The sequence below is a fragment of the Vombatus ursinus genome, unplaced genomic scaffold (genome assembly GCF_900497805.2).
Source record: "Vombatus ursinus unplaced genomic scaffold, bare-nosed wombat genome assembly UNPS02014813.1, whole genome shotgun sequence".
Classification (NCBI taxonomy): Eukaryota; Metazoa; Chordata; class Mammalia; order Diprotodontia; family Vombatidae; genus Vombatus; species Vombatus ursinus.
In genome coordinates this window covers 20,391,457-20,418,851 of record NW_020954591.1, presented here as the reverse complement: position 1 = coordinate 20,418,851, position 27,395 = coordinate 20,391,457, and the positions used below count along the sequence as shown (strand labels likewise).

General features: G+C 34.8%; 1 protein-coding gene across 4 annotated transcripts in view; it reads right to left on the bottom strand.

Moving 5' to 3' along the window:
* XPO4 (exportin 4) overlaps positions 1 to 27,395 on the bottom strand; it is a 125,419-nt gene that overhangs the window by 28,843 nt on the left and 69,181 nt on the right. For all 4 annotated transcript variants that reach the window (XM_027835170.1, XM_027835172.1, XM_027835171.1 and 1 more), the window contains 7 exons: positions 25,253 to 25,365; positions 21,576 to 21,733; positions 21,163 to 21,337; positions 8,664 to 8,840; positions 6,295 to 6,437; positions 5,669 to 5,814; positions 4,163 to 4,340 (listed from right to left, as the gene is read on the bottom strand). In XM_027835170.1, coding sequence (XP_027690971.1) covers positions 4,163 to 4,340; positions 5,669 to 5,814; positions 6,295 to 6,437; positions 8,664 to 8,840; positions 21,163 to 21,337; positions 21,576 to 21,733; positions 25,253 to 25,365 — 1,090 coding nt within the window. The remainder of the gene's footprint in view (positions 1 to 4,162; positions 4,341 to 5,668; positions 5,815 to 6,294; positions 6,438 to 8,663; positions 8,841 to 21,162; positions 21,338 to 21,575; positions 21,734 to 25,252; positions 25,366 to 27,395) is intronic.

Genomic DNA, 27,395 nt, shown 5'->3' with positions numbered 1-27,395 from the left:
AAGCATTCTTGATTAAAAGACCAGAGCTGAATAGAAAATTTGACTTTCAAATAAACAACTCAAGAGAAGCACAGAAAGGTAAACAGGAAAGACAAATCATGAGGGAATTAATATGGTTAAACTGTTTACATCCTTACATGGGAAGATGATACTTGTAACTCATAAGAACTTTCTCATTATTAGGGCAGTTAGAAGTATATGTATAGAGAAGGAACATGTGTGAGTTGAATATGAAGGGAAGATATCTAAAAAATACAATTAAGGGGTGAGAAAGAGGAATGCACTAGGAGAAAGGGAGAGGTAGAATGGGGTAAATTAACTCACGTAAAAGATGCAAGAAAAACCTTTTACAGTAGAGAAGATGGGGGAAGTAGAGGGCAGTGAGTGAACCTTACTCTTACCAGAATTGGCTCAAAGAGGGAATAACACACACACACACACACACACACACACACACACACTCACTCTCTCTCTCTCAATTGGGTATAGAAATCTATCTTACCCTACAGCAAGTAGGAGGAGAAGGGAATAAGAGAAGGTGGGGGTGGGAGACGATGACAGAAGGGGTAGAATGGAGTAAAGGACAGTCAGAACTTTTGAGGAAGCACAAGGTGAAAGGTGAGACAGAATATAATAAATGGTGTGGGGGTAGGATGGAAATACAATTAGTAATAGTATCTGTGAAAATAAATTTGAAGCAAGTTTCTCTGACAAAGGTCTCATTTCTCAAATATATACGGAGAAAGGGAGAGAGAGAGAGAGAGCATGAGAGAGAGAGAGAGAAAGAGAGAGAGAGAGAGAGAGAGAGGGAGAGACAGAAAGAGAACTGAGTCAACTTTATAAAAATAAGAGCCAGGGGCAGCTAGGTGGCACAGTGGATAGAGCTCCAGCCTTGGAATCAGGAAAACCTGAGTTCAAATCCGGCCTCAGACACTTGACACTTACTAGCTGGGTGACTCTGGGCAAGTCACTTAACCCCGATTGTCTCACCAGAAAAGAAAAAAAAAAAAAGAGCCATTCCCCAATTGATAAATAATCAAAAGATATGATCACATATGAAAAAAAAATGCTGTAACTATTGATTGGAGAAATGCAAATCAAAACAATTTCCAGGTACTACTTCATACCTATTAGATTGGCTAATAGGACAGAAAAGGAAAATGACAAATGTTGGAGGGGATGTGGGAAAAATGAGACATTAAGGCACTGGTGGTAGAGTTATGAAATTACACAACCATTTTGGAGAGCAATTTGGAACTACGCCAAAAGGGCTATAAAACCAAGCATACCCTTTCACCTAGCAATACCACTACTAGATCTGTATCCTAAAAGAGGTAAAAAAAACAAAAAGGAAAAGGAGTTATATGTACAAAAATGTTTATAGCAACTCTTCTGATGGCAAAGAATTTGAAATTGAGGGGATGCCCATCAATGTGGAATGGCTGAACAAATTGTGGTAGGTGATTGTGATGGAATACTATTAGGCTATAAGAAATGATGAACAGGATGCCCTCAGAAAAACCTGGAAAGACTTAACATGAGTTGATGCAAAGTGAAATGTACTATGTACAAAGTAAACAGCAACATTGTAAGATGTTGTGAATGACTTAGCTATTGTCAGCAATATAATGATCCAAGACAACTCTGAAGGACTTATGATGAAAAATACTATCCATACCAATAGAAAGAACTGATGCCATCTGAATACAGACTGAAGCATACTTTTTTTTTACTTGCTTTACTTTTCTTGAGCTTGTTTTGTCTTTTTTTGGGGGTCTATGTTTTCTTTTACAACATGACTAATATGGAAAAGTTTTGCATGACTACACATGTATAACCTATATCAAATTGCTTGCCTTTTCAATAAGCAGGGTGGGGAGAGAGGAAGAGAGAGAATTTGGAACTCAAGTTTTAAAAACAAACGTTAAAAATTGTTTTTATGTAATTGGTGAAAAATAAAATACTAAATAAGTGTTCAAAAAAGTAAAACCCAGATCTCAAATTATCTATTTTCATTATGAACATATGACCCCAACATTCCTCTCAATTCCCAATGAGCTATATAACGAAGTCAAAATAGCATTTAGCAAAATGAATTGGGAAAAGAGGATTTACCAGACCAAATACATACAGAAGAAATTCATAGGATAGCTGACAATCCTGAGAACAGGGACAGCCCTACAAGATATTATCTTCATTATCAGACTACTCACATTGACAAAGCCCTTTAAGGTTTGCAAAGCATTTTACATTTTCATTTGATCCTCACATCTAACTCTGTCAGATAAATGCACAGTAATTATCCCCGTTTTACAGATAAGGAAACTGAATGAGGGAGCTTAGGTGCCTGGACTGGGGCTACACAGCTAGTGGGTATTTGAGGTAGGATTTGAACCCAGGTCTCTCTGGCTCTCTTTGAACCCGATACTTGATCCACCATACCACAAAAACATTTGACTCAGTAGAGCAAAATATAGCTTAAAGACTTTCTCCTGCATATGTTAAAATTATACAAGATTCCATGATAAATAAAACCATGGAGATAATGCTAATCAGTAATCCCAATTATTAATATTGAGCAAGGCATGAAACAGGGAGACATATGCTTGTCAAAGATATGTGGATGCCTTCATGATGGGGCCCAAATGGACAAGATTCCTTCTAGATGGTGAAGCCCTGGTTTTCATAGCACCTCGATTTACAAATCAAAGACTCAGAGTTGCAGGTGACTTAAAAGGAATGGTTGGCTGCAGCAGGACTGGTCTTTGTAAAGATGACATGAGGGAAATCACCAAAGAGATGTATGATTGGAAAAGGACATGGGCTAGTTTTAACAAATAGACAGGCTGAGTGCTATACTGGTATTCTTTAAATGTAAAAAGGTCTACAGCAGGGACAGGCATGTGGCCTCGAGGTCCGGGGTTCTCCACCCCTGGTGTAGAGCAAAGACTCTAGCATGTTAGGTAGATATTCTGCAGAAGAGAACATGGAGACAAGACCCACACAAAACGAGGAGTCTAAATGGACTGCTATCTGCACAAATGAAAAAATATCCATACATCAAAGAAATCCCATTAAGTCCTCATCTGCATTCTGACAAGAGGGAATGTACCAAGAGGAAGGAGATGAGGACAGTGTGTTGACTTGAAACCATGCCACATAAAAATCAGTTTAAAGAACTAGGAATGTTTAGTTTGGAATACTGTGGGATGGAGAGTGGAGACAGCCATGACAGTCATCTTTAAGGATTTGAAGAGCTGTCAAGAAGCATTACAATTGTTTTGCTGGGCTTTGAGGAAAGAACAGGTAGAAGTTAAACCAAGATATATGAGGATTTATAGAGAAAAACTTTTTAACATGTGTCGTTCAGTCATTTTTCAGTCTTGTTTCTTAATTACCCAATTTGGGGTTTTCCTGGCAGAGATACTGAGCAGTTTGTTATTTCTTTCTCCAGTTCATTTTACAGGTGAGGAAACTGAGGCAAACAGGGTTAAGTGACTTGCCTAGGGTCACACAGCTAGTAAGTATCTGAAGTCAGACTTGAATTCAGAGATGAGTTTTCCTGACTTCAGGTCTGGCACTCACCCACTGTACCACCAAGCTGCCTCTAACAGTATCAGCTTTCTAAAAGCTAAACAGGTTCATAAGATAATGAGTTATGCATTAACAGAAATCTTCAAGTGACCCCTGGAAGATCACTTATCAGGTATGATATAAAAAAGGATTCCTGCTCAGGTGTCTGTTAACTAGATGACCCCTAAAGTCACTGTCAACTCTGAGATTGTGATTTCATGAAATACTATATACATTCTTGCTTCAATTTAAATTATTATTTATTATTTAAAATTAATTATATTTAATTTCCCATTCAGGTTTTTTTCAGTTTTGCATGAAATAATACCTCCTTTAATTAAGGATTAAGTTCATAGTAATTTGATAACTCTCATTCCCCCCTTTATTTCTATAACTAGTATCTCTTATCTAAATATGCATAATACCTACATGTTCTAGCAACCACTTTTCATATACCTAAGTCTTGGCAACCTTCACATTTTTTCCTATATCATTTAAATATAAAAAGTACTTACAGCCACTTTTTGGACAACTTAATGCTTATAATATTGTGGAAATTATAAGAATGTAGCTACATATTTAGTATTACCTAATTACAGAATCTGTTCTGTTGCACCCTGGGATGGAAGAAGCCTTCTCTCCTGGAGATCCCAAGATCTGAAGTGTTGTATTAATGTCAACTTCAGTTGATTGCTTAATGGAATATTCCATTACTTCTGGAGGTATTAACGGAGTCTCTCCCTGAGTATCATCAGCTAAGAGGTAGCCTTCAGTTTCAAAAAATGAGGGAAAAAGGTGAATGCACAGTTCTTAGCCATCAGAATTTACCTTTTAGAACCCTGCCTTTTCGCTGACATTTTAGAAAGAACAATGAAATTCTGTGTAAATTTACAGTTTTACTTATTTAAAGTCTTATACCATATTGAGAGCTGATGCCAATGGAAAACATATTAATATGCAGCTGGCTCAGAAAAGACTTTAGTCTCTTCCCTTCTAATAATTTACAATTTTCTGAATAAAATCAGATTAAAAATATACCCTAAAAAAGGAAATAAACCATTTCACTAACACACTTTAGACAATTACATAAACATATGATCACTCTTATTAATAAATTTAGATCTGTAATATGAAAAGGGTAATGAGTCAATTATCTGTGACACCATTAATATGCTATCTCCACCAATGTAAACTGCAATGTATCTAAGACTTTAGATAATTTTCAAAAAATTGCCTGAGCTCTGGAAAAGTTAAGTACTTGCCAATGGTCACTGAACATGTTGTACTCCACCTCCCTCTACCCCTTCCTCCACCCTAATAAGACTGTAAGCTGTTTGAAAGCAGGGTCTGTTTTTGCCTTACTTTGTATCCTTAATGCTTAGTAGAATGCCCGGCACATGATAGGTATTTAATGTTTGTTGGTTTGATTTGATAGAGCTAACAAGTATTAGAGACAGGATCTGAACTGGCTTCTCTATGCCAGGTTCAAGACTCCATTCGTTATTTAAAAATCGACTCTAAGCAGTTTCCTCACCTATAAAATGGGAATAATAATACTTGTAGTAATTCCATCACTTAGCTGCTATCAAATAAGACAAAGTAGGTATATTGCTTTGCAAACCTTTTTTTTACTACCGACAAATAAAGGCAATATTTTGCCATGATATTTGTCACTATTTCTTTTCAAAAGTAATTATTTCATGTCATTTAGAAAAGAGAAAAATTTTAGAACCTAAACAAAGCCCTAAGAGGCTATAGAAATAGCATATTATAAAAAAGTAAATAAAACTAAAATAGTTAACATGAATAGGCTTCTTTCTCAAAATAACCCTATAAGGAAACAGTGTAATTATTATCTCAATTTTACAGATGAGGAAACTGAGGCTTATATAGGTTAAGCACTTCACCCAAGTCAAACAGCTAGTATTTGACAGAGCCGAAATTCAAACTCAGGTCTCATCTGTAAGTGCTCTTTCTATTACAGCACATAATTCTCTATGCATACTACTGCATTTTAATTCAATATCACTTTTAAAAGCTGCTACCAAGCCTGAAATTAAGCAGTTGGAGATTTTTAAGAGGATCTTCACCCTACCTGTAACTAAAATAAGCCAGTGAATATCTTCATATAGATCATCAAGCACTTTGTTGTCAATGGCACCTGAACCAGGTGAGGCAAGTAGCTGCTGCTGATGTCTCTGTAACTGACCATGGAGCCTTGTCACTCTATCTTCTAATAAACTGAAAATAATTAATAACATTAGAAAATTCAGTTATTAAGGATTTATAACAATATAATTTCTATTAATTATAAATTGAACTTATTATGATATAAATATATGCAAAATAAATTTCAATTTTAACCATACCATAATAATTTTGCTCTATCACATGAAAACACAGCATTAACTAATATTTTTACAAAGACTCATAATTCACAACGGATATTTGAAAATAGAATATTCCAAGTGTTTATTTATATGGGTCAAACCATTCTCGTACCATGTTTTCCACACTCTTTCTGCCATCTATCCTGTAGTGCCTGTGCTCCAAATGTATGTGCCAAGGTATGCAACCATGAAAATGTTTCTGTCCATTTGTTCCAGTGAGCTGGAATACGGGGCAAGGGTGTTTAAAAGTCTTTTAAACACTTTAAGTACTCTCCAGGGCATTTTGAACATAGAACATTTTCTCCATGGGGTTTCTCTGGACTGTTTGTACCTTGTAAGAAGAGGTATACAGTGTTCTGCAGCAATTCTTCCTAGCATTCCTACACTGGCTAGTTGGTCAGAAAACTGGTCTCGGTCATCTTCCTGAAGTTCACTTATTTCTTCTTCTTCACGTGAGGCTACACCATTGGCAGTCTATTACAGACAAGTAAAAGAAACAAAGATTAAAGAATTGTACCACTAACTGATAGGGAGATTACATAATCAATAAAACATCTACTTATTACATTATATAATTTCCAACATTCCAAACCAGTTAAAGAGATTGCTTAGGATCCAATGTGTTCACTTTCTTAACTTAGTTGCTGGAGTAACACTAACCTTACTATAGTGAAGAATGTAGGGAGAGAAGGAAGTTGGCAGTAGCTGCCAATCTACTAATTTGTGCTTCTACACATAATGCACCAAACCACCAAGAATCTAACCCCTATCAACTGAAAGAATATGGAGTTACAAGGGATGTAATGATGGATGCAGATATTTGCATAGGTAGATATACTCCTATCAAATTGACAAATGGGTTACTGATTACTGGATAGAGAAGAAAAGTGAGAAAAGAAGTAGGGAGAAACACATGCCAACAGGTGCTATCTTCCTTGTCTCTGGATGTGGTCAAACTACCTCCTCTCCTCCCACTCTCATCCCTCCACCCTTACCCCGGAAACAAAAACACAAACCTGAAAGTTTAAAAAAAAAAAAAAGAGGGGAGGAAGATAAAGAACTGTATGAATTTAAGCAGCAATAAAAAGCAGAGTCTGACTCTAAAAGCAGACTCAGACACCTGGCCTGCAAACACCTTAGAAATGCAGAATCATTCAATTTTACAGCTTGAGATAACTTTTAGTTCTAATCGAGGCCATCCCTGACCCTCAGGGAAGTTTCCACTTTATTTTACTTAATTAACACACTGCCTAAAATTCTAGCAATTAGGACATAATCTGGAGTATTAAAAATAATTTTAAAAACATGTAAAATCAGATATAAAAGCCTGAAAGTTCCTTAATGTTCCTGAATAAATTCAACTAAGTTGCTTTCCTTCTAAATCATAGGTAAGATCATTTATAGTGAGAGAATAATAGAAATTTTGATTGGAGGAGGAAAAAAGATAAGGAGAGAAAAGGCAAAAGACACAGCAAAGCCCTTTATTTGGGATTTTAGGACTGCCTTAGGGCTCTAGGAGGAGGAAAACGTTACAAAAAAGGAGGCAGAGGAATGCCAAATATAACCTTCAAACTTTACCAAGGTCAATTACCGTGAACCTTTTTTTTTCTCCACCCCTGTTCCCAGCTTTTAGGACCCCAGAACGCAAACGAGTAAGATCAGCTCTATAGTTTGGCTACATTATAGTAGAAGAGGAACTTGAAATAGTCTGGAAAACTAATTACCCCTTAATAATGTTAATTTTTTGATCCAAGACAATATGGATGGACTCATGTTGAAAAATGCTATCCAACTTCAGAGAGAGACTGTTGAACTCTGAATGCAAATTGAAGTATAATTTTCTCACTTGCTTTATTTTTCTTGCTTTTTTGTGATATGGATAATATAGAAATGTTTTGCATTATTTCACATGTATAATGGGTATCACATTGCTTGGTTATCATATTGGGTGGGAGGGGGAGAGAGAGAATATGGAACTCAACATTTTTAATAAATGTTAAAAAACAGTAAATTTCAAAAAATTTAAAAAGAACTCATTATGTATAAGGGACTATGATAAACCCTGAGGTTACAAATAAAAAAGCATGACAGTTCCTGTTCTCAAAAAAAAAATAATAGTAATTGTTTCTTTGAAAAATTGTGTTCCAAAGTCCAAACAACTTTCTTACAAATAAACTTCTAGAATACAACCTTTTACATATGCTTTTTTTCTCTCTATGCTGAGTGAAGAAATGGCAATCTTTTCCTCCATAGGGTCTTTTCCTTTCCTTATGTCACACCCACATCAAGACTGCTTTGGTTGTAAGCAGCTTCTGAGTCTGGTCAAAGAGGTTTAACTCTTTTTGATAAAAGCAAAAGGTTAAGTGCTTAAAGCAGTATTGATGACAGTTAATGCATCTATATCTTCAGAGATTTTGTCAGGGAGATATTTATGTTTCTAGATGAAACACATATAGTCAGGATTTGCCCTGTTATCCAGAAGACAGGGTGGTATAATGGATGAAGTGTTGGCCTGAATCAACACCCACCTCAAGAATTTTCTATCGGTATACATAAATGGCAAGTCACTGAATCTCCCCAAACATTAGTTTCCTCATCTAAAAATGGGCAATGGTAACATGTGGAATACCTGCTCAAATGAGATGATGTTTCTTTTATATAACGATCTGAATGGGATATAAGGGTTAAATTAAAACATACCAAATTCCTTGTACCATCTGGAGCAGCTAGGTGGCACTGAATGTAGGAATTAAAGACCTGAACTGCATGCTGGGTAAAGAAGCCTTTATGGAAATGTTTGTCATCTTGCACCAAAGTCAGCCAGGACTCCAGTAATTTATCATATGCTTCCATGTACACCATGTCATCTTTATCAAGCTGTAAGAAAAAACATATTCACAAAATATACAACCAGAGAAGTAAAACTGAGAGGAATATCAAAATGGAATGCAGTCACAGCTAACCATGAAAAAAGTTGAACAGATCATCTGACTAAATTAGGATTTCTAACTTGACAATTTAGATCAATGGACTGATTTTCATATTATACAAACCAAATTTTTTAAACTTCTTAAAATCCCCCAAATCTTTTAACTTTAGTTCTTAATTAACCTTAGGAAATTCTTAGGAAAAGCAAAAAATGAGGTGGTGTTTTTTAGGGATATATGAAGAATCAGGCTGTCCCTAGTCAGCACTATTTTTAGCTAAGACTTTTGAGACACCCTGTATTAGTAACTCTAATAGTACAAAAACATGAATGGTTAGGTACAACTCTTCATAGCAGCCCAAAAAAACCATTATTAGAATAAAGACATCTAACACTTTAAAAGGCTTTTAGAAAAAAACTAGGAAATTATTCCATGTGCCTGTGATTCAGATGGCAAAAAAAGAATTCACGTTGACATAGTGAGTCTCAGCAAAATACATAAAGCGATGTTTAAAATATATAAACAAAACGTTACACTCTCTGAACCTGAAAGCAAAAAGAGGTTAATCCACTGAGCCAAAAAGAGATTCCATTTGGGAATGAAGGAGGACAAGTTCTATGTGGTGAAAAAATAATCTCTAAATGTCTTTGAGTATGTTCCCCAATGCTTCAATAAAAAAATTTAAAAGTGATTTCAATAGTCATTCTCTTATATATGTCTGAAGCAGTATCTTTCTTTAAAATTTAGATTTATATTACATTGAGTTGTATATAAATACATATATGTTTGACTCTTCTTTTCAAAGCCATAGCCCTGTGCCAATGATTAACATTACCTATCTCTATAACACTTTGGCTATAGAAACATTCCTAACCTAGTGTAACCTAAAAAAATGTTACTATAATGATCTAAATAAGGATACACTTTAAAACTTGTAATTTTATACTCAGAAAAAGCTACTGTCCTTAGAGTGAGTACACCAGTCAGAAGCCTTCGCTATGCAGAAACGCTTTATATGTGTGAGCATTTCAATACTTGTTTACGAAGAACTTTCCTATCAAGTATAGATGATTCCCTTCTGGCGGTCAAGAAGAGTTATAGAGAAATACTTTACAAATAAGAAGTAAGATAGCTAAGACCTGCTCTATGTCTTCTGAATAGCCCAAAAATAATTCACACCTAGGAGGGTTCTGTTGTCCAAAGTATGAGATGGGGAAAGCCACCACTGAATTTTATATCATTTGCTCATAATTATCATACATTTGCATAGAATTTCCCATCTAATTTGTTGAACATTTCTAAATTTTTCTCTTGCATACTTCTATCTACAATTAATGATCTAAATATCTCAACACCAAACACCACCAGTGAAAAGTGGGCAAGACATATTTGTAAGGATTGTGAAGGAAGAGGACAGAATGGTGTGAATCAAAGTATTCTTACAGTTTACTGACCCAAGGAACAAGAAAATGCCTTGCCAAGAAATTGACTCAGCTCATTCTAAAGCTACAGAAAAAAAGAAAATAATTAAGAACAATGCTACTAGCCCTGTTAAAAAGCGGATGTTATAAAATATCCCATTCCAGGCCAAATGTGTAAATGAACATTATTTTAAATTTATGTTATATCTAGACATGTCTACTAGGAAGACTGAGTACAGGACAAGCAAGGAAGGGGGATGTCTCCTGAAGATCAGATTAGTTAATTCAAAGAAGTTGGCCATGTAATGAATTTTTTTTGCTATAGCAACTCTTGAAAACCTAAGTTAAGAGGGATTTACATCTGTAGTGGTTAAGAAATACCCACACCAGTAAAAAATTAATTACATATAATATGTAATTATACATACTGTTAGAAAGTTTCTAGACATAACAGAATAGATCAGTTATTCATAGAACCCAAAGCAGTTAACAACCTGGTTGAAAAATTCTCCCAAAAACCCATCCTAGCTTGACTATGGTGACCTTATTATTGTGTGATGTTGTGGAAAATAACTTAAGACTCTCTAGGTTTCCATTTTAGAAGGAAGAATCTGGACTTTTTGATTTCAAAGGTCCTTTTCAGTTCTAAAATTCTATGATTTTATGAACCATCAGGGCTTCTGCCACAGAACAAGAACTCTTGAGTTCCAAGGATCAGATTAAAACAATCAGGGATACCACCATCAGCAGTCATTATGGGGATGGGGTTCCTTTTTTGTGTCCCCCCTGGAGACCTTGGATTTCATTGGTGAGGGTAACCTACGGGGTGCAAACTCTTTCAGACTGGAATATCAAATACTGCAGATTGGCAACTTCTCAGTAACATTAGTCTTTAAAAGCTGAGTGGGCAACAAGAGGTTAAATAACTAGGTGATAGTAACATAGCTTAGTATGAGTCAAAGAAAGGGCTGGAGTCCTTGATCTATACTATATCATGCTGGTACCTTTCATTATGTTCCATAAACGAATCAAATTCAAGCTAAGCTTGAGCATTACTTTAATGATGATAAATTAGCCCATAGCAAGTCCTATTTTTTTTTCCCCAATAAAAGGTATTAAAACAGCACCACAGATTTAGAGGCAAACAAATCTCAGTGATCATTTTGTCCAACTTTCTCTAGTATGCTCTTAAGAAAGTAATTTCACTTCTGTGAGCCTCAGGTTTCTCATCCATATAATAAGGGGGTTGAAACTGAAGGACTTTTAAAGGTTTCTTACAGAGAAGGAAGAAGGAATAATAAACATTTATTAAGCACCTACTATATCCCAGGCACTGTGCTAAAAATGCTGTATAGATATTATTTCAGCTGATCCTCACAACAACTCTGTGATATAGGTGCTATTGTGATCCCTATTTTATAGATGAGGAAACTGAGGCAGGCAAAGGTTAACTGACTTGTCCAGGGTCATGAAATCTGTAAGTGTCTGAGGCTAGATTTGAGTTTTCCTCACTCCAGGCACAATGCTCTATCTACTATCACCTACCTGTCCCTAAAACTCTAACCTTATGATCCTGTGAGAGTGTGTGTGTGTGTGTGTGTGTGTGTGTGTGTGTGTGTCTGTGTGCATCTTAATTAATGTTTATTACTGACAGTTTAGGAGGGAGGATGCTAGTAGTTGGGAGGAATCAAGAAAGGCTTCATGCAGATGGTGCTTCTATACATGTCCTTATATAAATACTTCTCTATGTCTATTGTTAACATCCACCATCTCTTCAGTTTCTTCACTCTATCTTACCCCACCACACATGCCAGCAATCAACATTTCTTGCCATTTCTACCTGCGCAACATTTCTTTTATATCCATCCCCTTCCCTTCACGTACAAAGTTGTCACCCTTGTTTAGGCACTGATAACCTGAACTGCTGCCTTCTGGTTGGTCTTCCTGACTCAAGTCTTTCCAAGTCTTTCAAGTTCATTCTCCACATAGCTGCCAAAGTAGTTTTCCTAAAGTACAGGTCTGGCTACGTGACTCCCCTAAGTACACTTAAAGTGACTCCTTATTAGTTCCAAAATCAAACAAAAACTCCTCTGTTTAGCATTTGAACATTTAAAGTCCTTTATAACCTGACTCCAATCTGCTTTTCTAGACTCATTATATATTACTCTTCTTTCCTCATTTTACAGTCTAGCCATTTCTCACCTTCATCCACAGTATTCCTCTTTCTCACCTCCACTCTGGCTTTCTAGCTCCCCTTTATGTTTGTCCTCCTACATTAGAAAGTAAGTTCCATAAAGGTAGGAACTGTCTTGCTTGCTTGTACTTGCATCTCTTAACACTTAGCAGACTGTCTTATCTGTCTGTCCCTTTAATGAGCTTCTTGCTATTCACACACACACAAAACCCCACACCTGCTACACTACACAAGTCTTTGTCTTGAAGAAAGAGGGGAATCGTACAAAGTGAAAGCGAGAAGGAAGTGCATTCAAGGTATGGGGTACAAGCAGTGCAAAGGTACGAAGATGAGAGGAGTTTAGCACATGTTCTCTTTCACAAGAATCTGGCCCTGATCAATGCCAACTCTAGTACCATACCACTCCTGGCCAATTACCAGAAGCCAGTCTATTAGGATGGGCAGAGAGCTGAGTAGGGAGGCTCAAGCTAAATGTTCTGTGACCTTGTACAGAACAGCATAAGGCATATAGCCAGAGTGAGTGTGGTGGGGGGCTTTTAAAACCTGTAAGATTAGAGCCCTGCTTTACTGTTTGGGAACTAGCAGTGGGTGGAATTTAACAATCTATTATATTACCATGTAAGTTTCAATGCTGACAGATAATTTTGAAAATTTTTTTGACCATTACCCTTAAGCAAGCTTTAAACAAGTAAACAGGTAGTTTCTCAGTTATTTTTAATGGCTGTTTTCATGAAATATTTGGTGTATAAACAATTTGCATTTTAATTTGTTTACAGATAATTTGTTTTCATATATATGAAATTATGTAAAGTAAATCATGACAGCTCTCATGCAATGAGTATTTCACAGGATAAAAAAAAGTTAATACGAGAAACATATTCCAAATCTGCTATTATAAGTTCTGTAGTTACTATAAGAAACCAGGAATATTCCATTCTTTCTATAATTAATTTCCTCAGACCAATTATATCATAAGAGCTAACAGTTATATAAAGCTTTAAAGTTTACAAAGTATTTTAACAAGTATGATAAAAAATTTCAGTGATGACTTTAATAATCAATTAATTGATGAAATCCTGTACCAGGTTAAACTCTGAAGTACCTAAATACTAGTCACTTCAATAATCCGCTGACAGTATTCCCTACACCCCAAACTGATTAGAAGTAATTAACTATTGCAGCTTATCAGAAATACTCTGGAGATAGAGGACTTTTAAAAAAAAAGGCTTTCTTTGACTATTTATCTATAAAAAAAAACATAATTGGAAATGAAATTGTCAAAAGAAGTTACCAATCTACTTTTGACCTAGGATACTTTTATTCCTTTTGAGAATTTCAAAATATGTAGTAATCAAAACCAATACATACAATCTTTTCTAGAGGCAGCAAACCGCAGACTGGTGCTTAAGTAGAGACCAAGTGAACAAGGCAAGAAGCTAGTGGCCAGGGCATTTGTACTGCTGCCACTGCCAATTGGAACCTCAGAAATCATCATTTACATTTTTAAAGTGCATACCTTGTAGGCCGGACCTAACTCTGTATTTCACTTCTGGTTCAGTTCACACTGTGCCCATTCACAGTACATCTATTTCTATGAATGTAGGGCCTGTAATGGATTTGCTGAATCATCAGAACCAAGTCAACATTTAACAAGAGTTTACTATGCACCAGCTGATGAAATTAAAGACAAATGGAACAATCCTTATCTCAAGATGCATACATTTTAAAGGAAGCTCTTTGAGGGCAGGGACTCTTCTTTGCCTCTTTTTGTATTCCTAGCACTCACTTAGCACAGTGCCTGGCACATAGTAGGTGATTAATAAATGTTTACTGACTGACTGGGAAGGAAACATATACAAATTAAGTATATAAAAAATAAATCCAAGGTAATTTAGGGGAAGAAGCAAAAGCAGCTGGGGGTGGGAGGGAAGATAGGGTACAACAGAAAAGGCTTTATGTAGGAAATGACATTTGAGCTAAGCTTTGAAGGAAACTTTTGTTGTTGTTCAGACGTTTCAGTTGTGGCCAACTCTTCATAACTCCGTTTGGGATTTTCTTGGCAAAGATAATGAAGTGGTTAGCCATTTCCTTCTCCAGCTCCTTTTACATTGAAGGAAACTAGGGAGCCTAATTAAAGTTGAGGTGAAGACAATCAATGTACATTCCAGGCGATGGGGAAAATGTGTGCCATGGCCCATAGATAGGAGAGAGTCTGCTGGCTAGGCTGAACAGTCTTGCCACATCTGAAGCTTTAAGAGAAACTGACTCTGTTAAAGACTAAAGTACAGTCTCCTAAAGCCATAGTAAAACTTCCCCACAGCACAATTAAGTATTTCCATTTAGGTAAAAAGGACTGGAAGAAGTGGTTTGATCTCTGGATACTCTAGCCAGTAGTTTGGCATCTTGGGGACTTACCTAGCATGCAAAAAATCAAAAAAAGGGTAATCTGAGTCCTTCTCTTCACTGAAGTTTAGTGCTCTGTACTTCAGGGCACTTGAATCTATAATTCTAATTCAAACATTATAAGGACATAAAATACCTGAAAACAGGTTGTCCCAAATCCATTATAATCTCTCTTAAAAGCAGAGTTTTTGTAAAGCTTACGTCTTGTTTGTATCTGTATGTGCCAGAAAAATGGCTTCCTCAAGCTTCTAAATTTTGTTTTGAGCAACAGTTTATGACTGTCACAACTAAAAAAAATGCAAATTACACAATATTGCACAGTGCAAGTAAATAACAAGGGTTATCATAGAAAATATTACAACCACATTATGGATATTTCCTTTGACAAAAAATTACATTTTAGGCATAGTTAACATGAACTTGATTCTTTCTATAAGACTAAACATTCTTAAATAGACCATTATCATATATTCTAACATTTCTGAGGTATACACTTATGAATTTCTGACTACAGGAACTAATACAGAAAAGCCTGGATGCTCCTGAACTAAATAATCTTTTAAAAAAAAAAAAATTTTTTTTCAGGGGCAGTTAGGTGGTGCAGTGGATGAAGCTCCAGTCTTGGAGTCAGGAAGACCTGAGTTCAAATCTGCCCTCAGACACCTGGCACTTACTAGCTGTGTGACCTTGTGCAAGTCACTTAACCCTGATTGCCTAATCAAAAAAAAAAAATTTCAGCTGTGATTCTATGACTCTGACATCTTGTTACTTCCATGTAACTATGTGTCTAAACCTGGTGATAGTCTATTTAGACAAAAAACTGTACTCCATTTCTCCAGTGAACATTTAAAGAAAAAAATCTTATATTGCATGAAATACTTCATTGTTTAAACCCCATAAAAATGTATATACTTCCTATAGCTCCCCTATCATCTCTTCTACTTACGACGTAAACCTGAATTTTTCCATTGAACAATGAGTGCAAAAAAGGTATGTAGTCACCGTCTCCACATCTCCACTCAGCTATATCTGGTAAAAACATTAGTCTAGCAGTATAAAAAGTAAATATAATAAAATATGTACAATATCTGTTAAGATTATTTTAAAATGTCCATTGAATGGAGAACGACTAAACAAGTTAGCTGTCTCCTCTCTCACTTATTTTCAATCTCTTCCTCTCCTCTCTATTGGCTCATTTCCTACAAACATGGTCATGTCTTCCTGAAAAAACCCTCACTTGATCATCTATCCCTACTATTGTCTTATTTGTCTTCTGTCCTTTGTAACTAAATTCCTCAAAAACGCCATCTACAATAGATGCCCCCATTTTCAGCTCTCAGTTTCTTCTTAACCCCTCAGAATTCCACTTCTGACCTTATCATTACACTTCAAAATGTTCTCTCCAAAGTTACTAATGCTCTTAGTTGCCAAATCCAATGGCCTTTTCTCAATCATCATTCTCCTTGCCTCTAACTTCTCTGCAGCCTTTGACACTGTCCACTTGTCTCAAGTCTCTCCCCACTCCCAACAATTCTCCACTGAACCACTACAGTGAGTTTCTTAAAATTCAGGTCTAAAATAAACTCCACTGGCTTCCTACTTCTTACAGGATCAATACAAAATGCTCTCTTTAGCATTCAAAGCCCTTCATGACCTAACCCCCTCCTACTTTTCCAGTCTTCTTACATCCTACTCCCTGACATTTACTCTTTGATCCAGTGACACTGGCCTATTGGCTGTTCCACAAAGAAAACACTCACCTCTCAGCTCTGGGCATCCCCCTTGGCTGTCCCCCATGCCTAGAACATTCTTCCTCCTCTGCTCTGACTACTGACTTCCCTGGCGTCTTTAAAAACCCACCTTCTTCAGGAAGCCTTCCCTAACCCCTGGGATTCCAGTGTTTGCCCTCTTAATTACTTCCTCTTTATCATGTATACAGCTTGCTTTGTATATATTTGTTTATGTGTAATCTCCTCCATTAGACTGTAAGCTTCTTAAGGGCAGTGACTGTCTTTTAACTCTTTGTATCCCCAGTGCTTATCATAGTGCCTGGCAGAAAGTAGGTGCTTAATAAATCCTTATTGATTACTTGATTGAGCATTACTGTAGGTTGAATGTGATGAATATAGAGAAGTATAGGAGACTTACTTGGAAGTAAAACAAAATGAAGTAAGCAGAACCAGGAAAACAGTATACACAATGCCTAGAACAACCTAAATGGCCAAGAACAAGAACAAAATACCCGAAACTGAGTGCTGTGAACTAATCGTGACCAAGCTAGGCCCAAAGAAAAGCTGTGAGAAGGCACCTCCCTCTCTTCTTGGCAGAGGTGGGGACTATGGGTGTGAAAGACTTCCCTTGTAAAAACTTTTTCAAGGGCCTTGGTTTATTTTGTTGCTTTTACTTTCTTTCTTTTTCTTTTTTTATTTTTTGCTATTAAGAAGGAATGGATGCAGAAGAGAGGTTGGGGAGGATTACACTGGGAAATACATGATGTAAAAGTAAAAAATTATCAATAAGATTTTATCTTTTAAAAGATTTTTATTTCAAAGCTGAGATTTTCACCTCTTTAAATTACTCATGTGAAAATTAACAGTATGTTTTCCAAAGTGTTAGTTAACTGGAAGGAAAAATTCAAGCAGCCTTAAGTAAACATGAATAATGCATCATAAATTATTAGAAAACAGTAGCTGCCGTAAGAAAGAACTGTTTATACAATGTTGGATAACCAAGGACTCGGTCTCACTACAAATCTAAGCTACAAAGCCTTTCCTGATCTCTACAAATACAAGTGTCTTCCCTACAAATAACACTGTATTTTATTATTCTTATATTTTTCCTACATGTGCTTACACATCCATTTACTGTTTCTTCTTCATAATATAAGGGAGAGACTATGAAGTAGGGACTATTTAATTGTTTGAATTTGTATTCCTTAGTACCTAGCACTATGCCTGGCCCATTAGCACAGGTTCTGAAATGCTTGTTGATTGACTTAAATATTATAGTCAAAGATAATTTTTGTACATAATTCTATTTTTCAAGGTAACACAAGTATTTGTAAAGCACCTACTCTGTATCCAATAAAGTAAGAGCCATGTACCAGAAGACACAAAATATTTGGTTCCTCTCCTTGAAATATATTAGCTGCCATTTACACAGTTATACATATATTATCTGATTTGGTCCTCAAGAGAAACATCACATGGTGAGCAGTGCACTATTATTATTCTCATTTTAGAGATAAAAGTCATAGCTGACAAGTACATGATGCTTTAAGGCTTACAAAGCGCTTTTTATATTATCTTCCTTAGACATGGAAGTGATCATGTCACTCCTTTATTCTAAAATCTTCAAGTGCCTGACTCTCTCTAGTATAGAAAAGAAACCCCTCCACCTGGCATTTAAGGATTTCCACAATCTGGCTTCAGTCTACTTTCTGGGAATTATTTCTTGCTTTCTATATTCTAGTCAAACTGGACGGTTCCACCTCCGACCTGTGGGCATTCTCACAAATCACATTCCATGCCTGGACCTGGAATACATTCCCTTTTAATTTAGGCCTTTCACAATCCATATCAGGTGCCCCTTCCTCCATATTATCTAATTCCCTCATTTTTAATTCTCAGTGACTTCTCCCCCAACAAATTACCTACAATTTGTATCCCAAACTGAATGCAAACCACTTGATACAGGAACTATTTTATTTTGTCTTTATATTCTTAGCACAGCATATTTAGTACATAATACATTGCACATAGTAGATGCTTAATGAATGTATGTTGAATAAAATTATTTCCTTTGATCCTCATAACAACACTGTGAGGTACATACTTAATCTTGTTTTCACACAACTCAAGATTTCTTCCCCATTTTCTTTTACAAGCCAATAAAATTTCAAATTAACTTTTGACATATAAGTCCTTTCTTGTTCCTAAAATGGACAGGCCAATGTTTACTGGTCTATAACGCCATTCTTCAAATTTGTTATAATAGGTTAAATACATTTTCTAACTACATTCCTCCCTCTACCCTTGAAAAAATCTGTGCTTTAAATGGATTCTATCATATGAAATGGACGAATATTATTTAGATTTCCTTCCTATAACGGTGATAGAGACAGGCTCAAAAACAGATGCATGAGTCCCTTGAAATTCTATTACAATAAAATAAAGGATGATAACACACCAGATTCTTTCACTATTTTGTAATTTGTGTTTTAGTAAAGTTCTAGATATTGAGTTGCCTTACTAAGGAATACTTGTAGTTCTCTCAGTATTTCTCTTCCCTTCTAGTTTGATATATTCTTCATTCCTAACTTCAATCAAATAAGTCTGTTCTCTGACTACCATAAGATTAGATTATTTGATTGTGAGTCAAACAATTAGGATACTGCTATGGGCCAAAGGTCTTAAATAGATAAGGCTGGCTCTAGAAGATATTCATATTGAAAAACCATCCCAGCTCTGCACTGTAGTCACGTCTTTTCATTCCTCTATCCCTCAACACATGAAAAAAAAAAAGGTAGAGTCCAAAGCATAGGGACCACCGTTCCATAAACTTTTACTTTTTTGACTTCGATATTCCTATGTCAGATGGGGATATATGGTTAAGAGAAGACCTCCCCAGATAATAAATACACTAACTTTTCTACAGTTCAGGCAAATTTGATTAAATACAAAAACTGTTAGACATTCTATAATTAAGAACCCCAATTTCTTTAAATGGAAAAAAATTTGAGTATTATTTAAAAAAAAACTCAAATTCAGAAAATAAAAAGCAGACAAGCTCCTAGTTTATCTTTAAATGCTGTTCACTTTAACCACTTCAAAATAGGAAACAAAATTAAGAAAGGGAGATATTAATTATGCTAAAACCTCATTAATCTATGCTTCATTAATTCAGAGTGTGGACAGCATATGGGTTCAAGCTTTGAATATTTAGACCACACTTCATGCCCACTTTGAACAAATAACCTTTCAATGCCTCAGATATCCAATACCACAAACAATTTTTTAAAAAGCAATGATACAACCACCCTTCTTTCCATCTCATAAAGAATTATCAATTCCTTTGCCTTTTCTCTCAGAATCATACTTTGAATACCACGTTTATTAGAATTTTGATGGTGCTTCATAAAATTTTTAAAAGATTAAAAAGTACTTACTGGAAAGTATTCCTTAAACAGAAACTTGGTCCTTCAGAGAATATAGTATTTGGAAGCTATCTTCTAACTATTTTTATATTTTCCAAATGCCCCTGAATTAAATATAATAAATGCCCAGATCTACACATTAAACCATGAATGATTAAAACAATTAAAAGAAATAGAAAGTTTCATTCATGTAATTAATTTTTTCAAATGGCAAGCTGAAAAAAGTGTACCAGTAGATACTTAACATAATCACAAAGTATTTCTTCTTTTGCTTTTACAAAAGTCTTCAATGATCACTAAGTTGTAAAGGGAAAGCTAATTTTTAAGCAATAAGAAATTACATGGAAAATAATTTGAGGAAAATATCAATCACTTATATCACTATTAAATTTGCTTAGTTTAATTACAAAATGAGGAAAAGTATTTAAGTGTTTCTAAGAACATCCTTAACATTTAATATGTTTTTTATGTATAATACTAGTTAAATTTAATAGCTGCCGTTTGACCACACTAGCTAAAGAGATCATCACCCAAGTCAGAAAAGGATGTCAACAATGGTCAGGAACCCAATTATAACTGAATTATTTTTTCAAAAATTCTAAACTTTGGATTTAAGAAAAAAAAAAAAAAAAGGATATTATACTAAACCAGGACCTTTTTAACTTTTAGAAACATTTTATAATGAAGTCATACCTGAACTCTGAAGTAACAATTAAAAGCTCTATTATATAACAGTAGGCTATTAATATCGTAGAGGGAAATTTACTAACATTTAAGTGGAAATATTTTATTAAATTTAATCAAACACTAAATTATTTCACAACTGAAACTCTAAAGATTTAAATTTTCCCTTTGTGGATGTACTTTCAAACTAGAATCTCAGAAGTCAATTTATAAATGAATTTGTCATTCCTCATGGTCCCAATGTGTAAAAGAATATGCATGCCGAAAGACTTATGTGTGGAAAAAAGAGCAGGCTATAAGCCACAGAAGTCCTCATTTAAGACATGTCCTCATCTTCCTAAATACCATCAGAGTATAATAGATTTCCAAGTGAAAAATCAAAGAAGTAACTCCTACTTTAGAGTAGTTTACTCACCACTTCTTCCAACGCAGCACTTCGCCCAAAAGAACAAGTGAGATGTGTAAGGCAGTTAACAAAGGAAGAGAAGAGTTCATTTGGAATGGCAGTTAAAACATTTCGAGGGAACACAGTTATCAAATTGCTGATAATGCTGGAGATCCCCACGGCTTCAGAGTCTTCTATTTCAATCCTATAGATCAAAGATACATTTATTATTGAGCAGGAAAGGGTTCCCTCACATATAATATCTATTCATTTTCAAAGATTAGTGCAATTATTTCATGTTAGTCATTAATGCAGATATACTTTAAAATGTCAAGAGGAAAAAAAGTCACCTGTTACTTGTTCCTCTGCTAACTGCAAAAATAAAAATGAAAAAGCACTTAAAATCACTATTACGTTTAAAGAGGCAAGTTAAGTATACATACCCGTTGATGGTATTCAGTAAACCCTCAATGAAATGTGCCAGGTAATCCACTTGTGAACCTTCATCCGGAAAGATGGGTCCATGAAGAGAGGCTAACTGGGCTAGGCACTGGAGTGAATCTTGTGCCATATCTGAATCTTCTCTGATTTTACGATGTACCTGTAAGAAAGATTCACTGCCAATTCATAAAAATAAATTCTCTTTATCAAATTACATGTCTACCTCTCCAAATAAGAGCTCACACTAGCTGTTTATTTTTAAACAAAGTTATTTAATTCCTAAATCAAAGCACACTTAAATATTATTTCATCCTCCAATGCACTAACTTCATAAGCCATAATTTTAAACATCCTAAAACTAACTATCCACTGGGTGCTACCTACATTTTGAAAATTTAACTGTCTACAGCATGTTATGTCTTAAAGAGAGAAACAGATGCCAGTCAGTCAGACATACTGCTCCTTCTAAAAACAGCAATAACGACAGTCATCTGTATTATGCTAACTATGCCTAGGCTACAGAGTCTTGCTAAAGTTAGTCATCAAGTTCAATCAAGAGTATATAGATGCTCCTTTAGTGGAAGTAAACAGTGAAGATATGAAAAGCAAATGAATTATGATCCCTAGAAATTCATTCATTTGCTCAAAATTTTACAACTATAATTTTCTGTTCCCTTTGTTCTACTACAGTGCCATTTTTAAAGAAATATTTAATAGTATAAATCTATTTCAAAAGTCTGTCCAGGTTTTATTTCAAGCATGCAATATTGTTTCAAAACAACTACCACAGTGCTCTAAAGACCATATTTATACTAGATAAACTAATACTGTTTATGCTTTCAGGTATATTTTAAAGAAATATTCCATCTCTGTCACATGATACGGTGTCATAAAACAGTATTTTTAGCATAGGTTGCTTAATGTAGTCACCATAAAAGCACCCAACTTTTTGAGAATGAGTTAGAAACTGATCCCACTTCACTTTTGACAATGAAAATGATCACACTTCAGTTTTGCAAAAAATGTCAACATTTTACTAGAGATTAGGTTAGTCCTTCCCTTCTCTAAACTATTCCTACAGTTCTGTGTCATCATTTATCACCAGACTATTCTGTATAATCAGTCTACTTAATTTGATTTCTCCAATTACACTCTAAATTCCTCAAGGCACATACTACATTTTATACTTACTTTTGTATCTCATAGGATAACCTAGCATAGTGCTGGGCACATGTTTGGTTGCTCAGTAAATACTTGATGACTGACTCCATCTTCATCTTTGAACTTTCTTCAGCTTATAGTATTAATATATAAATACTTCAAAAACTCAACTATATTTGGAAGTTTTTAGTTTTTAGTAACTATTTTCTCCACTTTTGCACATTAAAAAAATCATTTTCCTCAGGAAATATAAACAGCTTTCAAATACATTCTATGGCATCTAATGAAGTCTAATGAATAAGTTGTATTACAAAGCTTTTTTTTCTGAAGTTGGTTGTTTGGAATTCAACATGCATTTTTAGTTGCTAAATCAGCTAGACATATAATAGGTTAGATAAATGTCTATGGGCTAGCCTAGGAACCCAATCTCATTTATAACATTGTTTCTATGGGAAGTTCCAAGTTAGAACTTGGATACAATGAACACAGCCCTTGGTTTCTCCCATCCTCACTCCATACTTCCACTCAATATGTTCCTTAACTTTCCCATTCTTGCTTTCCAACACCACTTCTAGTCAAGGTGGCTGGTTAAGAAAACAATTCAGGGTTCATGAAGGGAGGCTACATTCCATTGTAACAGCAACTGTAATTTAAACATAAGTGATAACTATCATTACTGAGTTAAAAACATGTTACATGATTATAAAGTTAGCCCGGTCTCCAAATAAGTGCATAACAGACATCTGTACAGGGCTTTAAAGTTCACAAAGTATTATATGGACACACACACAGATACATATGTGTGTATATATACATATGTTTAGATAGTTATACACATATGTATGTATGTAGGTATGTACGCATGCATGCACGCATGTGTGTATATATCACTAGAGTCTCACTACAACCCTGTGAAGCAATTACTATTATTTCTATTTTATAGATAAGGAAATGGAGGCTCAAACTGCTCCTAGGTCTTATGCCCACTCACACAGTCATGAAGTGTCAGAGGTGGGATTTGAGCTGAAGCTCTCCAGCCTTCAAGTCCAGGGCTCTTTTCCATAGTCCACTTTCATTATAAAGAACAAAGCAGAGTGAGGGGAGAAGGACTGCATGATAATGGAAAAGATTTCTGAGCTGAACGTGACATACAATTGAAGAGTTGTATGATTACTTTTGTGTTTAAGTTGAAATGTAACATAAAACTATATTCAGAAATATTCAACAGAGCTAAGTATTAGTCCCCTTTGGAATAACTCTGTGTGTGTGTGTGTGTGTGTGTGTGTGTGTGTGTGTGTGTGTGTATAAGGAAATCATTTTCATGTCTCATTGAATACTAAATTAGGTCATAATGCAGCAGATAAACCATTTAAAATAGATCTTAAAGTAGAATTAATAAGTAGCTACAAACATTAAAGATTTGTCAATATGGCTATTCAAGAAAGAGTTAACCTCCAAACTCAAAAGTTATTTGCATGAGGCAGTTCACAGCTGACAGCAGCAGCTGTTTGGTTTGTCTAGACAGCTGTTCAGATTTGGTATAGCTGTTTCGAGTTCTGCCAGCAAGTTTTTCACCTTTTCAAAAACTGCTGGAGCAGTATCTACTTTCAATCAAGTGAAATAAATCTTTATAAAAATATACACTTGAATACATTTCAAAACAATTTATTTCAGTTGAGGCAGACAACTGTATTCAAGATTTATTTACATTTAGCCCATTAATCTTGACAATGTTTTTGGCATATTATTTTTATGAATTACAAATGAAAATACAAACTGATTTATGTTCAATCTCAAAATGACAAAAATGTCTATGTTTACGCTTGCATATACAGAAAGAATTCTGAATATGAATATGAACTAGACAAAACTACAATACTTTTTTTTTCAAACTCTCAATGGTGTCATCGCATCAAACGGGAACATTCACCAAAAAAGGAAAGGAATATATAAAAACTGGAAAACTACAAATAAGGGAAAATCTTGGTCTTTAACTGTTCATTTTACCAGTAATTATCCAATTTATACTTTTATATCACAATTGCAAATTAGCTGAAAAAAATGCAAATATGTTTTCCATCTTCAACTGTTATACTTGTGTGAGGTTGACAAATATTGGAATGCAGTGTTTATTTGATATTTGCAGAGTGCAATACACAGGCTTATTTAGAACAGAAGTATTTAAGATACATTACTCAATAACATTAGTTTAAAATTTGAAACAGTTATAAAACATACAAATGTGCATTACTCTAAGAAGTATTAAACTTCACATAATAGTTACATATAAATAGCATAAATTATTAAGAACATCTACATTTAATTTCCCCTAATGGAAAGTCACTATGTGAAAAAGTTTTTGGAAAAACAAACAAACAAACCAAAATAAACAAAAAAACTTCAAACATATTAAAATATCTCCTACCTTTATAAATTTAAGAAAAATCCAAAAGCAATTTACTTTTTCAGTGGAACTTCTCTGTAGTCTTTATTGTCAAATATGAAGAATTAGACTTACTGTAAAGAAAAGATCCATAACTCTGCTATCCAAGAGGGTCTCACGCCAGGACTCTGTTGGCTTTAGCATCACATTTTGTGAGGATTCAAACATAGCTATATAATGTCTACCCAGTTATCTGGTGTCAAGGTCAACAATAACATTCTTACTTTGTTTAAAAAATATGTATATCCTGGATACAACAGGATCCATTCAGAAAGAATGTAATGGAAACAGTTTAAGCCTCTTCACATACACTGCATAATTCATGCATGAGGCCAAGGAATAAAAGGTATTAAGTACTGGAAAAAAGAATGCTATAGGCATGTAAGATAACAGTTTGATCGTAATTATGTGACATACCAAAGGGATAAATTCACTTTTGATAAATAGGATGCCTAATGCGCAAGGAACAAAAGGCGGAACACCAATTGGAATTAATAGGTGTCAAAATTTACACTAAAGGGAAATAATTTTCTACAAGTTTTTCCTGTCTGTTTTTAAGTCTTTGTGATAAGCTTATAATACATAAAATATGTATGTTAATCTAGCTGTAAGAAGCATCTGACCAAATGAAATATGTAAATAATGCAGTGCAAATGCCAAGAAAGAATAAACCAAATATACATGTCACATTGAAAATCCATTTCATCCATTTTAATTCTAAATTAATCAACAACAGTTAAAATAAAAAGTACTCTATTAAAACATCCATCATTGCAAATAAACCTGAAAACTTAATTCACGGTATTCAATATTATTCAATGACACCACAATGTGTAGTGTTTGTTTACTATGTAACAAAATAAATTTCTGGCAATCATAAATTGACCACAGAATATGAATGGGCATTTCTGAAGAGAACTTTCCTAATAACATTTTTATAATTAACTAAACTACTTTAAGAAAGAAGCGCAACATGGGCAGAATTTGACTAAAACCTAAATAGCCAGTATCTGGATATGCTGACCTGGATATGTTCAGCTATAAAATTTCAATTGAGGCAACTCTCTGATCATTCAATTATCCAAATGATTACTTGTAAAAAATAAGATGGCAATTCAAAGAATATGCTAACATTTTAAATTATGAGTTATGACTGCAAAAGTAGAAAACAGTATTAGTGAACTATTTGAAATGCTAGAATTTTTTTAAAGCATGGCTGTTTATTCTGTTGCTTTCTGAGATCTCTATCATGAGTCTGTTCTGACATGGGGGAAAATACTTTGAGGGTTGAAAGAACACCTGTTTTCACACACAAAAAATTCCAATATTTCGTTAAGATTAGTAAAAGTAACTATCATCACAGGAACTAGGTGAATTTGAATTTTACTTCTCCTTCCTTACCTGCCCTCTAGTGGAAGTGCTCTGAAATAACCAAAAATTGAAGGAAAGGGGAGATAGGAGGCAAAGCTAGAAATCTAAATAATTTTTTAAAATAAAATCAGCCACTCCTGATCTACAGCACTAACTATATATAATTAAGGCCTATAGAATATATCACCATAAGAATAACAATAATAAGATAATGGTATTAATTTGCTTTTTTTGTAGGAAAAAAATTCTAGGTTATTAAAAGCTCTCTGCAATTAAGCAAACAAATACTAAAAATTTAACCCATTCTATGTAGCTGTGAAAGATGGAATGAAAATTATGGGTGGGTCACTCAAAAAGAAATGGAGATGGTCATGGTGGGGGTAGAAAATATATTACCAATGAAGAAGTGCACCTCAAACTGTATTACAGGTATCACCAGAGACCTGCTCGTTGAGCAAAGAGAGGGCCAGAAGGGGGACAAAGGACAATGGTCACGGACGCCGAGTGTTGCAGTGGGACCTGCAGAAGGCCGCCAGCTCTTGTATTGTGGACTTGGGGACAGCAGGGACAAGAACGTAACAGAGAAGATTGGGAGGTGCTGGGAGCTGCTCCGCTGGAGGAAGCTTCCATATGGCTAAGATCACATACCCACTGAAGTAAGTGATTAACTTTTCACTTCCTATCTTATAAATTTGTTTTAGTCTAAAGCTACTTTCTGTACCTTACTTGCAGCATGAAAAATATGGTAATATTTATTATAAAAACAGAAGTTTAAGTGGATTAAATGTTAAGATCCAAGTAAAAGCTTTTTTTTACTTATGTTTTTACTTATGTTTTTCAACTTTTC